General features: G+C 32.5%; 1 protein-coding gene across 1 annotated transcript in view; it reads right to left on the bottom strand.

Annotated features, from left to right (window-relative positions):
* Window positions 1-839: 839 nt before the first annotated feature.
* LOC148626978 (guanylate cyclase soluble subunit beta-2-like) overlaps window positions 840-15,772 on the bottom strand; it is a 30,304-nt gene continuing 15,371 nt past the window's right edge. The window contains exons 6-12 of the mRNA XM_088564642.1: window positions 14,019-14,483; window positions 11,346-11,520; window positions 6,873-7,018; window positions 6,429-6,577; window positions 5,531-5,677; window positions 1,831-1,985; window positions 840-1,421 (exon numbers count right to left, since the gene is read on the bottom strand). Of these exons, the coding sequence (XP_088420768.1) occupies window positions 1,154-1,421; window positions 1,831-1,985; window positions 5,531-5,677; window positions 6,429-6,577; window positions 6,873-7,018; window positions 11,346-11,520; window positions 14,019-14,483 (1,505 nt within the window). The 3' untranslated portion in view covers window positions 840-1,153. The remainder of the gene's footprint in view (window positions 1,422-1,830; window positions 1,986-5,530; window positions 5,678-6,428; window positions 6,578-6,872; window positions 7,019-11,345; window positions 11,521-14,018; window positions 14,484-15,772) is intronic.

Raw genomic sequence — 15,772 nt, 5'->3', positions numbered from 1 at the left:
AAGATACATTATATAATATAAACAATATTATACGGTTGGCTGGGCATTTTTTCTTAACGTTTTTTTTTTTTTTTTTTTTTTTTTGTTTAATTGTGAAAATGCATATCTTTAACTCTATCTTAAACGTTTTGAGTGAATTTGCATTATGTCATTTTTTCATTGGGATAGTGCTTCAATCAATGTGTCCTTGGATTTAATCATTCATGTCTGTCTAAATATCATCATTTTTATTTTTAATCTTAAAATGTAAAAAGTACAGCAGGCTAGCAAGGATTTCATTATTGTATGCATTTACATTATTTGAGGATTTGTCATAATGTAATTAGTTTCTGGCTCACTGACGCAATGCTTAAACAAACTATAATTACCAAATCATATTATGTAAACGAGAAATTAATCAAAACGCCTGATATGATTTTACGGGTGACAAGTCCATATCTTTGAATAGTTTACGGCTAATATTATTTCTTCTTTTAGTTAAAATAGGAACGAGATCAAATTACAGTGTAGTAGCTTAAAGTGTACTAGACGTACAATGTAATATGGCTTCGTATGGAAATACATGTATATATGTATATCTGTTATAAAAGGGTTAATTGTTTTTCACATTTATAGTACATCCCTGTAATGAATATCAGAGTGCATCCCTGGGATATTTGCTGGCATTTTTCCTCGCTGTTATTATATTGTAACGACATTTTTTCCAAAAAGCATTTTATTTCAAAGGAAACAGTAAGAAAAAGTGGACAATCAAATGCGAGTATCTCGTATGTTCAAAAAGAAAAAATACACAGATGGAAAGAAAAACTAAATTGTAAGAACATACTTGTATTTGTGTCATTTGTTCTCTACTTAAGAAGTAAAGATCACAGTTAAAAGGTTCTCACTGCTATTTGTGCTTTAATAAAACTACGGTCAACCAGTTATCAAATCAAATAATGCTTCAACACTAGATTTAAAACGTTTTACAACTACCTTTGAACTTGTAGGATAGTTGTTTTGTAGCTGACGAAAGCTTCCATACTAAAAATCGTAAAAATGATATAAAGTTGAAGAATTGCATGTGCAGTAGGTAAAGGTCTGGTTGATAAGACAATTACTGGATTCGCATAATTTGATACAACATTTATTTAAAGAAAAAAAACTTGAATGGTTACATAACAATGCATGTAGAACTTTTTGAACTGTGCGATTTGATTGACTGGTTATTGGAATTGCTATCAACGACTTTGATTTGATCTGTTCTATGATCTGTTGATTTTGATTTGAATATTGGCAGTTCTGTATAATCATCTTTTGGTTCCTTGAGTTTCATCTTCCCTCTTCCAATGAGGAAGAATGTGTTCATTAAACCTTTTCCCTTTACGTCAATTTCACCTCTGTCCCGAAGATTATATTCATTGTCGATATCTGTTAGTAACCTTAAAGTAACATCAAGAATGTTATTTTAATATGAAAACATTTACAAATCTATTACAATTTGCAGATTGTTCATCAATAAAGATGGTCATTTGGTCATTAAAATCAATCTAAATTGTAATAATATAAAAATTTGATATACTATAAATTGTATGCTTTAAAGGTAATTTTCTGTCACATCTTTAGACCAGTTAATCCTAAAGTATTTCATAATTCCTGTCACATACAAACTACAGTTAACTTGCCGGTAATACAGCTTGTTATTAGAGTTTTTCTTCACTAAACAGAAACTTTCCTCTTAAACTTGACTTAGATTTCTTCTTATTTATCTACAATATACCTTTATACCTAAAAGTTTGCCAATCTAAAATTTTAGAATTTAAGCACAAATAAAATTAAGAAGCATTGCACCTTGCAGTGGTTGGGCTCATGTGAATCCGACCTGGAACTCCATGACTCTCCATTCGAGATGCAGTATTCACAGTATCGCCGAATAAACAGTAACGAGGCATCTTCATACCAACTACACCGGCTACTACCGGACCACTGTGTATTCCAACACGTATCTAAAATCCCATAAGTTGTATACAGAAAACGATAAAGATGCATTAAAACGATTAACAAATGAATGACAAAACGTGCGACTCAATGATTTAGTACTGGATGGAGAAAAATGTGTGTATCAATAAGGTATTGTATCGGCGTTCGGTCTCATCGTTAAGTTCAAAAAGGGATTGAAACATAGTAGGACCTATTGATCAATTTTCTTCATCATCCTTGGTAGACTCTGGCTTTGATTATATATATAAACCGTCATTAAATCGTTGGATTTCTTAATTTCAATTTCAAATGATAAACCAATGAAACCAATGATGTGTCGTGAATATATGTCTAAACGGTTTATAGTAGATAGCAGGCTATCGATTTTTGAAACTTTAATGCATCGGAATATATTACGCCTAAATTATATATCGGTAGAAAGTCACTTTCAACTTCTATCGAAATATCGATGTCGTACGCATCGATTATGGTCACGTCTCGTAATAAATGGGGTCAAAGATCGATCATAATTTTTAGGGAAAAAATGTCGTATGTTACTTCCCTTTGCTGGTAAGAAAAAAATTTTTGACATCAGATAAGCTTACATTCCATCTCATAGAAGCTATATTTCAGAAAACTAACAAATAGTGCCGTCCGCAGCACTTTTTGGTAAACATGTCAAAACCTTTCACATTTTAGCAGTTCGAAATGAAAGGCCGACCTTGACCTTTGAGGTATCGAAATGTTAAATTAGAACGTTAATACTTAAAAACTTATTTTTCGATATCTAACATTTGCAGTATCGAATTTTCTATTTAAATAGCAGGTTTGTTAGTGTCATTTCTCCATTAGTTCAATTACAAGTTCCCAATTGATCCATTTTGTGAATATTTCGTATATATTCGTAGATAATCATATAATGCTAAATAAAACTTATACGAAGTTTTATGTAATCTTCTCAGTTCTTGACAAAATTTGTGATAAATATGGATTCTTTATAACTCAAAAGAGAACCAGCGAAGCTGCCTATAATTTTTGTTGTCCTGGCTTCAACAAAAACTATCAGTTTGTTGAGAAACGGAAAGTATGTATCAATTTAAAAAAAAAAAAAAGACAATACCAATAATGCAATAAATGCAACTCAAAGAAAAAAGCAGAAACAATACTACTTTATCGGTCAAAGTTGATTTTATCACACATAACGAAAAAGTGCATTATTGTATCCAAATTGATTTGGTATTACATTTTTGTTTTACTCCATATCGCCGATATTCGTCTTAAACATGCCAGTGTCAGCCAAGAAAAAAGAATTGTATTGTGGTACCAGATTTTTAAAGGTCATGAAAAATAACAAACACTATACCGCAAAAACTCTTTTTCTGACCAGTTTGATTATTTGTGTCAGCGGCAAGTTTTTTTTCGGAAAGCCACTGACTCTCTTTAAAATAAAAACAAGAATAGGTTCTTTACAGAGTTAAGCTGTCGTAAATTAACGCCAGTGAATGTATTGAACATTCTGGCAGGTAAATCCGTACCGTTCATATCTAACCCCTAGTTAGTTTGTATCTGTGTGTTAAGTTATGCTCCCTTTGAGTATAATGGAAAAGCAAAATGCCGTTTCCTACGTGAAACATCACGTGAAACAAAAATAATACGATTTCAGCCTAACATAGGTCTAAAAATCATTAGTATGGTTCTTGATTTGTTTGTAAAGCGTTCGTTCGCTGAGGTATATAGTGGATCTCTGTTAATCGCAAACTTATTTGTCAGAAAAAATACTATTCAATTAAAAGGAATATGCAATTCAAAACAATGATCATTTTCCAGGGATATTACCTAATATTTTCCATGTTTGAGTGGGATATATTCTTTTCTCATGTTTAATTAGATTCCTGCCTTAGTTTCTGTTCAAAGGAAAGTGTTAACATTATTGTAAAAACAACCTTCCTAAGAAAACTAAGGAATTTCACTAACGATGTTCTATTGTTATATGGTCCCTTTAGGTACAGTTTTAGTAAATGTTGAAAATAAACTATGCAGCTAAGAGGATTTTTTTATTTTTTGTGTCTTATGTTATGCAAATTAAAGATTTGTTTAACATGAATAAGATGGGAAATGTTTTTTTTGTTTTTCGAGTTATATTTTATATATTCCAGCAATAAACAGGAATTTACAATTAACAGGTATGCGATAAAGTAGAATACACTATATCACGCTTGGTTACTGCATGCATAAGCGACAGATAATTTTTAAATTGCCAAGATTCCTTGTTTCCTTGTTTATAAATTTGTAATGAGAAGTTTTATTATGAAACCAAATCTGGTTTATTATACATTTATAATAGCAAATAAGAATTTGCATACAAAAGTCATTATATCACTATTTGCATACAAAAGTCATTATGTCACTTTAGCCCTTATTTAATATATATAGAGTCCCTATACTTCATGAGGTACAACAAATGTATAATATAGAAAGAAGAGTTCCTTGATGTCAAAATTTTGAAAGACTATGCACATTGAATATCCACAATGCGGAATTTAAACGTATAATACTCAGATTTGTTTCGAGTCTTTTAAATGTCACTTGAAAAATATGAGCGCATATCCAAATAAAAACACAAATACAAAAGTTTATCGAACATGTCTTGCAAACTAAACAAAACAAACCCTGCAGAATGACTAGTACACAACATATCATTAGCAAAACGCAACAACACAAGAATGTAATTTTGACTAGTAATTGACTGACAAAAATATGCGGTAGATTATTCGCTGAGCGCGTGAAATTCCGCATTAATGAGGTAGCTTTTACCGCCGATATTGACCTTATGTTTACTAATTAAAAATACTTCTTATCATCACCCAAAATTAAGAGTTCATTCAGAAGGTACCTGGTTACAAACTCTATACATTTAAACCCACTGTGGTCGATAAACATTCACGAATTTCAAACAATTGATGAAAATTGGCTTAAAATTGCACAAAAATACGGTCTCCAAACTATATAAATATTTTTTGCATGACAATATTTAATTCAAAATTACAGCTTCATGTAATCCTTAATGTTTACTTTAAAAGACACTTAGATCATTAACTTTTTTTCACGTTTTCATAATCAAAATTGACTTTCTAACAGCCTGTATTTGTGAAGGAAAATAGGGCGCCCTCACAACACGCGAGAATTTACAATTTGTGACCACAATACGTTTGTACGACAATTCAGATTTGCAAGTAGAATGATTTTCCTAACAAATGTAACCAATATAGCCGTATTATATTGCGGTGAATTAAACTTCATTATTGGAAGACTATTTAAACCCCTGCTATCCTACTATTATTGGCGTTGATCATACTTGTTATCCACATTTTTAAACATGTCAGTTTTTGTTCTTTTCTTTTTCTTATTTTGTGTTGTGTTTTGTTTTGTTTCGTTTTGTTTTTATTTTATTGTTTCTGTTTTTTTTAATGATTTTGATTACCTTTGCTGGTTTTTGTTTGTCTGTTTTTGTAAGTATTCAAAGAGAGGTTTCAATTTATAGTTTTAAATGTTGGATGACAACTAATCTTACCTGAATAGGTTTACCAGTTATTGGGGAGCTAACTTTTGATGCCTCTTCAACTATTTCCATAGCAAAATCAGCCACAGGTTGAGCATGCTTATCTGTCTTTATTGGAACACCACTGACTATCATATAGGCATCACCAATGGTTTCTACCTGAAAACAAGTTTTGTAAACATATTCTGTATAATTAGAAACGAACTTAATTAAATACCTTTAAAGTTTTGTATATCAACACGACAGAGAAACGGAAATTAACATTAACCATGCGTGTCATATAAATGCATGAACATCTACGTGCAGGAAAATTAAAAAACTTTAATGATAGTCCATGGCGTGATTAAGACATGGTAAAAGTTCATAACCTTAACACTAGTTATTCGTGTCACTACAAAAGTCGTTTGCTACATAGTAGCAACCGTGCAGACAAACACGTGACCTATCCTTTTTTCATTAGTCATTGATTATTAATTACCATATTTGTACTTCATTTAAAATCTAGTTTATACTCCATTTTAACCGAGAGAGTAATCCCTGAATAATCGTTTATGTGTGGTTATTGTTACTGTTATTTTTTTTTATTCACGATGATATTTGCGTTTAAGTTTTAGAAAAAAAAAGATAGAATCCTCACATTCTGAATTAAATTACATAAGCAATTATTGTAATAGTTGATCTACCAATCACTCTTTACCTCATATCCCCGAGGTTATTTAGATTATAGAATACATAGATAATATTGGCAACACGCATATTCCGATGCTACAATACTGGTTTGTACAACTTTGAAAAAAAAACCAAGCAAACAAACAAAAAACACTAAGAAAAAAGGAAAATTAAAAAGTAAAAAAAAAAGAAAAACAATCAACTATTAACTACAATAATATAATCAATTCTGGAACTTTACCTTATAAACATCAAAGTTATTAGTTTTCTGGTCGAATTTATTGTAGAGGTCGTTGAGAAGATTAACGATATCCATCGGTGTACAAGCTGCTGCTATGTTAGTAAATGTTACAATATCAGTAAACAGTATAGTGGCATTCTCGAACTTTTCTGGAAATGGAAAGTTCGAACACGTATTAGATTCAAGCATGTCTTTTTGAAAGCTCCATAATTTTATGTGTACATAATTAAAAAGCAATACTTGTGTTAACCTGTTTATTATGACTTTTATATTTTCTGAATAACATGCTTTGTGTTTCACCAGTTATATAACAACAAAGATGTTCACCATTATTTCTTTCTGAAAGTGTATATTGTATATCTGATATGTACTTCTTGCAGATTAGGATCAGTTTTAACGCAAATGAAATATATCAAATACACTGTGCAACAATGTCTTTCTTACCTGCCTGTACAGGTCGTCCATTTTTCAGTTCTTCGGCGATTTTTCTTGGCAGCATTTGTGAAAGTAGTTCTTCAGTTTTCTTTTGTTCGTTTTCTAATGCTTTTGAGGTCAGCTTTAGTTTAACCGTTGTTTCATCAAGCTGCTTACTAAACAGAGAAGGATTTGTTAACTGATTAGTTCAGGTTGTACAGAAAGGATATTGTAACATGAACCTGAAAATCTTACTCTTGAAAATCTGCTAGTATATGTTAAAAGGGTTTACGTGGAAGACAGTGTTTTGTATCTAGTTAATGACACATTCTGTCTAATCCAGGCACCTGAAAAAAGGCCGACTTTTTCCACTTTTTTATTTTGTTTTTATTAGAACGTTTAAAATAGATTAGACACATATAGTGTAATTCATTGATGCGTAGTAATAAAGCTTTGGCCATCTCGTTTGTTCGTCTTTCTTCTTCAGGCAAATGATATGGCAAAATCCACATGCTTCACAGAAACGTTTTACTCAAATTATATTTGTCACCAAAACACATTAACTTATGCATTGAATAACTTGGAAATAACACAGTGAGAATACCAAACGCAAAGATTTAGACATTCATTTTGTTTTCGTCTTCAGTTGCAAAAGAATAAAAAAACACAATTTTTCACATATCAAAATGTAGGAGACATGTATCAAATACCAATAATCATCAATCAGTTTCTGTTACAAAATTATGGTCGAAATCTAGGGAAAATTGAATAAAGCATGACACATTATATTTGTTCAATTAACTCGTTTGAGAAGAGAAGACTAATTACATTATTTTGTACCTTCTATATGATCGTGTCATAATTCGACGCTTTTAATACTGAACAATTTTCCAGTATCTAATATAGAGAGTTGCACTGATTAGATAGATGTACTTTCAAAAACTAAGAAAAAAATATCAATCACTACAAAATTAGCGGAATAATCATGATGAAACTCCAAAACTGTATCATTTATGTCCCTCGGTGACAAATTTGAATGCAGCAAATGTCAGTCTACCCTCATTTATTCTCCACAACGGATCATTTGGGAGCAAGATAAATGGAAAGAAACAGTTAAAGGAGCATAAAACCACTGAAAATGTTTCCACCAATTGTCAAAATACCAATTTAGAGTTCCGACTAACTATGAGAGTTATCACAGAGAAAATAACAGTGCACTGAAAAAGACAGGAGTGTCCTCAGATTATTGTTCTGATTCATTCTCACAATATACTATAATTGAATTGATAAACGTAGATGCTATCTATACAGCTTACAAACTAATCAAATTATCTTATTACAGAATCAGTGCTATTAAATACCAGTCCATATACAATTCAGACACTGCCAATGGAAAAGTAATTCGTGGTTTAAAAATGATTTTTCAGTCTACATATGCTTTATATTTACATAATAATAATCATTTCTGTATTCAGAACTGCACTTTTGAGAAAATCATACAATCAACCAAATGGAACCAAAGCAAGAACGATAATTCTTGCAAAGTGTCATTTTGATGTACAATCTACATAATTTTTATCTCAAAAGCGCAACAACCAAATGAAAAACTAAGACTGGTTGTGTGATCAGTAACTCTTATTGAACACGGAATAAAACTGAATTTGGTGGGTTTTGGACATAAATCACCATCTGTCCGATGTTTAGAAAGACTACTACTTAAAGAGTGGATGATGTAAACTAATGTTATCTGCTTTTCGTTTGTTGAAAAAAAATGCATTAATCATTTACGCATTGTTAGAAAACAAGCCAGCAAAATAAAAATTGAAATTTCAAAAAAGATAAACATGTTAGTTCATGCATACTTGCTACCATCACAAGGCAAAAAACACTGACACTCAGTACTATAGTACTGAAAAGAGCATGGAAGCCAACAGAAGCAATGTATTGTTTATCATCGAAATAATCCAATCGCTTCCAGCATCAAGTAAGTGTATTTCTGCATCTCTATTAACAATTTTAACAAAACAATTCATTAGAAATCTTATTCGTGCTAACATCTGGTAAAAAAAAAGATGTTTGCAGGAATAATTATGTACTCGGCATTATTTGATGATACAATTATTAACGTTGCTTTACACCTCGTTAACGTTTGTCACCTGCAGGTACGATGTTTATTACGATGTCTCGCGGCTTATTTAATCTGAAAAGTATGGTAAAAATGCCTTAATTAAATGACAAGCTAAAATATGAGTTTAATAATGGCATGTGCAATTATAAAAACAAGGGTAACCAACATTAGTACTGATGTTTCCGTTCGAGGCGAAAAAAATGCAACATGGAACAGGAAAAGATCAGCGCGGAATCTCCTTAATTCAAATCAATTCTTTCTCCCAATGGAAAAATACCAAAAAAGTTCGAAAGGTAAGATGATATCTGTGGAATCTTTCTGTCTAAATGGTAAAGAGCTGATAAACCAATCAAGATAAAGAAACCAAACGGAAATAACATTTATAAAACAAATGGAATCTCCTTGAAGGTCGAGAGACGACCACATCAGTTTTCTAATAAATCACTAATCTACCGACTTGAAATGTAATTTAAGAGTTGCCATTCTTTATTCAAAGAAACAATGCCATTATGCTTTCTCTTACAAAACAGATATGTAATTTTTACTTCCAAATGCCCATCGTGGACTAGAAATTTCATTTCTTTTATGCTTCGGGTATCATATTCGTTTTTAAACTAGTAAAATGACGTGTCTACTAAAAGCCACGTGTATTGTGGGTAGATCTGTTAACCTGTAAAACAATTCCCAACAAATGTTGTAGTTATTACGTTTTGAATAGCGTTTGGCAACAACCTGTATCTTTTTCTTGCTTGTATGAGGCAGACCAATTACACAAAAGAACAAAAAAAACATGCCTTTGATTTTGCCAATATTACTCTTATCTTGACCAGAATCTCGGGTTAAACCTTGATTTAAACTAAATACATTACAATTGCTTCGAATGACAAATTGTTAATTATCATTTCTGATAAAGCAACATTTGAGCTGCACTAGCTTACAAGTTTTTGAGTCTCAACTTAAATGCTTGACTAAATTTTGTGACCATAACAACGATTTTTATGGAAAGAACTCAACAGCAAACGCAAAATAATGTATTACCCATAGCTTTAGATCTGAAATACTCTGTTCGTCGTCGTCTCTTTTACAGTACTTAACATTTTCCGATCAGCACAACGGCCGTCTTACAAAATCAACACATGTTTAGTTTAAGTGGGATTCAATTTTTTGTGGATACATTTCGTACGTCTTTGTTATGTGACTGGTTGTTAGTTTATTTCTTTTGGTGATCTGGTAATATAATTCCCACAGATTTGCTCTCGTTATACCTTGAGTATTGCTTATTTTTCTAATGAAAAACGTTCAAAAAGACTGTACTGTCCCATGTCAGGAATTTCTTGCTTCTGTATGCATTGTTTTGGTCTCATCTTTAATTTATTTTATGTCACATGAGTATAATGGGGTAGCTCTTTCGCTGTACCTGTGTATAATGATAATTTAAAGGTAGCTGCAGTTTGCCCTGTGATGTGAGAGTTTCTTCGTCGTTCATTAAAGACAAATGGGTGGACTTGGATTGACATTTTCATCCCGGTGGGGTTGTTATCTCTTTGGCATATTCACCATACCTATTTTCGTAATATGTACTATGACATTGCTTCTCATATAAAAGGGTATTAATTGTATACTGATCTGAAAGTGTCCTTCAACTTCGGTATTAAAACCTCTGATTGTTTAATCCGGATTCGGACGGTTAGAAAAGCAGAGGACTCTTACCCTACAGGTGCACCTGGTCCATACTCCTTGTTTTTAGTGGAGCCTGAGTTGCTCATTTGCTTCTGTTGCTTTGTATGTATGATTTTAGTTACTTTATGTCCTTTATTGTGTGTATCTGTTTTCCATGTCTGGTCTTTGTCCCTGGATTGCGTTCTTTTGATTACCGCTATAACCTTGGTTCATTTGGTTACTCTTTCAGCAGAATATAGTTCAAGGATATCGATTAGACAGCAAAAATATACACACAAAAACAAAGAGCTAGGTTGGACATATTTTGCTTTTCTTAAAACACCTGCTGAGTTGCTTCTCATTTCACGTCCAGTGTAGACGAAAGACCAAAGGAAATATATTTCACGGAGAACACTGCTCTTTGGACAACACTACTGTGATAGCCTTTGTCAGTTGCTTTTTTTTTAATAAATTGTTTACAAATACAATTCGAAGTACAAATAACTGCACAGAACCAAAACCAAACAAGTTTACTTTTAATTTTAAAATACTGCCTCTTACGTCGTTATTTCACTATCATTGACGGCTTTTAACTTCTTACAGCTGCAGAATAGATTGTTCCATTTGTGATGTTTTCATTTCACCGTTTGAATCGATAGGTCTCGCTTACTACAAAGGCTTTGGTTAACAACATCTTAATTCTTGTTTAAACTTACGCAACATCTATCTCTGCTATTCTCTGCTGATTGAGCAGTACGAGTTCCCTTGTGACATCGTACAGAGGAATATCAGAAAGGAAGACGTTCATTTCCATGAGCTCAGTTAAACTGGAAATCCTTGGCGAACTGATGAAGATCATATGTTTGATATCTTCAAGCCAAATCATTTGACCTGAAATATAAATTGTCTTTGTTAAATGAAACAACGCAAATCATTTTAAGGATTTTTGTTTTTATAACCAGGTTAACCAATTTCAGGTCAATCTACGGTTCATGAACCGCGTACATATTAATGAAGCGTAACAGGACCGAAAGCTGGTAATGCAAACTTATATATATGTCAAAAAAACAATTCTCATGATTTAATTTCTACCCATTTCCATATCAAAACTGGGCTTATTCTTAGCGTTTTAGGTTGTAGTTAATTTGAATTGAAATCTTTGTTACATAACCAAACAAGATTATACAAAAATAATCAGATTTGCTAATATGGAATACACCGATCAAATGCTTGTTACAAAATTAGATTTAATTTACACCTCATTTTTTCTAATGTATTTGTATTTGCGCGCGTGTGTGTGTGTGTGTGTGTGCAATAACAAAATATATTTTTGTCGGATCACTGGCATCTATAAACACTGAAAGCAAATTTTGTGTGGTTCATTTGTTTGATTGTAGTCATGCGTATAACAAGTAAAAGGGTATACGGAAGGTAGCTACTTAGGTAGCTTAGACATGGGCTGCTATTGAAATATCTGCCAGTGCGCTTATTTTTAAAATTATCTTTGATATAAGAAGTAAATCTTAGACATGGGCTGGTATTGAAATATCTGCCAGTGCGCTTATTTTTAGAATTATCTTTGATATAAGGAGTAAATCTTGTACTGAAATTCGTCATTTCATTTCAAAGTACAAAAATCTTTTGTGGTTAATTTTAGAAGCCTTTTAGAAGATGCATAATAAATATTGACTTCTGAACCGCTTTCAATATCTCAAGACGTTCATACAGATTTAACACAAATTAAAAGTAGCACATAGCATAGATTAAATGGAAAATAAACTCAACACTGCAATGTCATTCATACTCTACTTATGTAGTTGAAGGATAAATTTAGCTTCTAAAACATCGTTCAAGCTGTTCTGTTCAGTTATATATACGTAATGACATGGCATAATATAACATAATTGATTGATTGTTGATTGTTGGGGTTTAACGCCCGAGCAGCAATATTTCAGCTATATTCAGGCGATGAACATGAAATGGATGATAAAATTAACATGAAATGATGATGACGAAATGAAAAGATGGGTGGGACACAAGAACAATAGGGTCGACAAACTTTGATTGCCACTAGAAAAAAGGGGATGGGTAGGGTCGGGTAATTTAGCCTCCTGTGGCGGAGCGCAAAGGTTCCTACTCCTATCGAATACCACAGGAAGGTTCTTTAACGTGCGAGGAACGTGGCATCTTTCCCAACACGGTGCACGACTATGGTTTGCTGTCAGGTTTTCCGTATTATAGCCTGAAAACCCCTGCATGTATTACACCAGGGGTACCCCATTCCACCGCCTGGGGCACACAACCCGGTTGCTCTGTGGGCAGAGCTTCTATCCCCCGGCTAGGTTTCTGAGCACTATTTAGTCGCCTTTAAAGACAAGCTTAGCGGTGCTGCAGGCCTATTCTTTTAACACCCGACCTGCACGGGGCGAATAGTATAACAATCTGTCTGTTTCCTTTCGTTAACTAGTAATAGCAAAAGTATACAAAGTATTGAAACCACTTGCTTTATGTTATTTTATTTACGGCATGGCACATTTACTAATGCTTTAATCGATTGCCATTAGGAATTAAGCAACTGGCTGGTGTATTACGTCCTGTGTCGCCAATATTTATTATTAAGCGTCAACTTAACATGCATAGAGTAATGTAATTAAGCATTAAATAAACAACTTAAATATCATATAAGAGGGAAATCAATGGGACCAGGATTCGAACGGTTATCAAAAAGAAAATTATCCAAGTAAAACGATGAGGAAATTAGACATACACAACAAGTAACATTAAATAATTTGGGAGTATGGACCAAGTGTAACGGTATTATAAGCATTCTCTACTTTTCTAGAAACACCTGCTCATCAAACTTCTCGTCTGGGTTAAAAAGAAGAAAGAAGAGTATGACACTGCCAACAAATTGATATGGATGTACAATAACAACTCTCGGATTCATTATGACGACCATATTTTTGTAATGATGATCTGTATATTGTAGCAACATATTCCTGTACCAGGAGCTTCATTTTAAATAGTACAAAATGTTCGTTTAGTTTCGGAAAAATCTGATATAACGTATAAGTGGTAATATAAAAATTCCACTGGCAGGTGTAGCAGGGATGCTTTCATATATGAAAGAAAGTTGAGAATTTAAATGGAAGTAATTGCGTTTGTTGAATTGTTTGGTGATAATTTTTCCATCTTTATCTCAAAATAACTGTTCTACAAAATAAATTACATGAAAGAATTTTCAACTTAATAGACAATACAGTTTTGGGTGGCAAACAAAATCATATGACATCTACACGATGTGGTATTTTTTAGACTAATGTTACTCATTACCGGTGCATTTATACGCACCGTTAAGGGCGACAAGAACGAAAACATAATACAGATACCTTTCAATGTAAACCTGTGACCGTTGCTATGAAATCGAACTCCGAGCATAAATACAGAGTTAATAAATGTTCGGATGTTGTCTATTGTAAACTTCATTATAGGATGCACTATATCGAATAATTCAGGCATTTTCATCCCAACTCTTATATGACAGTTAACGACCCTCTGAATCATCCGTCCACACTGCTGAATTTCCAACTTTTCGTTAAATATCACGTGGTACGGAAATGCATGACAAAACTGAACAGCACTTATTTGAAATCCCTCGCGAACTGCTGGTTTGTACACATCAATAGTACGAATTGGTGATGCCTCTTTTTCGGCTGTTTTTGTTTCTCTTAATTGCACTTTGAATATCACGTGTTCCTGAGTTTTTCCGCCTTCTGTCACATGTTGTGACTTACTTACAAATTGTACTGAAGCAGCTTGTTGATATAGATCCCTAGCAACTGCTTTTACAAGTCCTAAAAGATAATTATAATATATAACAAACCTATGTAAAATCGCTACCATTTGTTCAAGTAGTTTATTGGCAGAATAAAGAGTTTGTCATTAAAGTGAGAGACGCTAAAATCAGAAGTGGAAATGTAAAGTTAAAGGAATTACCTGAAAGAAAAAAAGTATTATTTATACATAAATTCAATTTGTGCAGCTTAAAAGCGCAATTCACAAGGGAACCATTGAAGACCGCGTAGAGATAATTACAAAACTTATGATTGCATTGTTATTTTTTTCTCGACGCAGTCGGTATTGAGTTCGCTTTGACATCACGAGACACCAATGCTTAACTATTGCAATCTAACCGATTGATCTTCCAACGCATTTCATTGGACGAAAGTGATAGTTACTGTAAAGTTTAAGCCTCCATTAGGGGCATTGATGTCCTGAATTTATATATTAAATCATGAATAATCTTTTATATATTTAATAATTGGAACTAGTTACTTGTTGAATTGAAATGCGTAATATACTAAAAAAATCTAAATCGGATTTGGAATGAACAAAATGGGAAAATGCGTCAATAACAAAGATAGCTATTATTATTATTATTATTATTATTATTATTAATTTGTCTCTCACACAGAAACTAAAGTTTGGTTTGTTTAAGCGTGATATCTCAATTAACGATGCGCTGTTTTTTTTATAAATTGATTGCTCCAAGACAAAAGTCCATGTTAAGGTAGTAGACCTGGATTAAGGGAGGTTATCCAAATTGAAAGGATTTTAGTCACTAGATCGATGAATGACTCTTAATATATAAGCCTCAAAGTGATACTAATGTAAAAGGGAATTAACTCCAATCCAAGGAAAGGTTCAACTTCTAAAACAAAGATGTCAGGCCCCAGAAACCCTACTCTTTTGAAGAATTGATTAAATGGTATACTCAATCTTTTAAATTGTTTCTCTTATAGTACAACTTATCGGGATGTTTTTATTCATCTGACAGCATCATTAATGTCGTCATATGACTTATATTCAAACTACATATGTTATTAAACCGAAATTCTTTCATACCAGCAAGAAATAATTGTATCATGGTTCTAAAGTTCATGAAATATTTTTGTACATTGTGCCCATATCAACGCATGTATCTATATTTGTGACCTCTTGTACAATGGCATTATAAAGCATTAACCACATAAAGATCAGAATTAGAACGGGGCTAACAATCTGAGAATAAAAGCTAAACCGAGGTAACATACAAAGCATCATCAATACAAAAATTATTGAGAAAAACATGCATAAAAGCTAA

This window comes from Perna viridis, chromosome 1 (genome assembly GCF_037379345.1).
Source record: "Perna viridis isolate PV_CMFRI_1.1 ecotype Kerala chromosome 1, ASM3737934v1, whole genome shotgun sequence".
Lineage (NCBI taxonomy): Eukaryota > Metazoa > Mollusca > Bivalvia > Mytilida > Mytilidae > Perna > Perna viridis.
The sequence above is the reverse complement of the archived record's forward strand: the minus strand, read 5'-3'. Positions and strand labels throughout refer to the sequence as shown.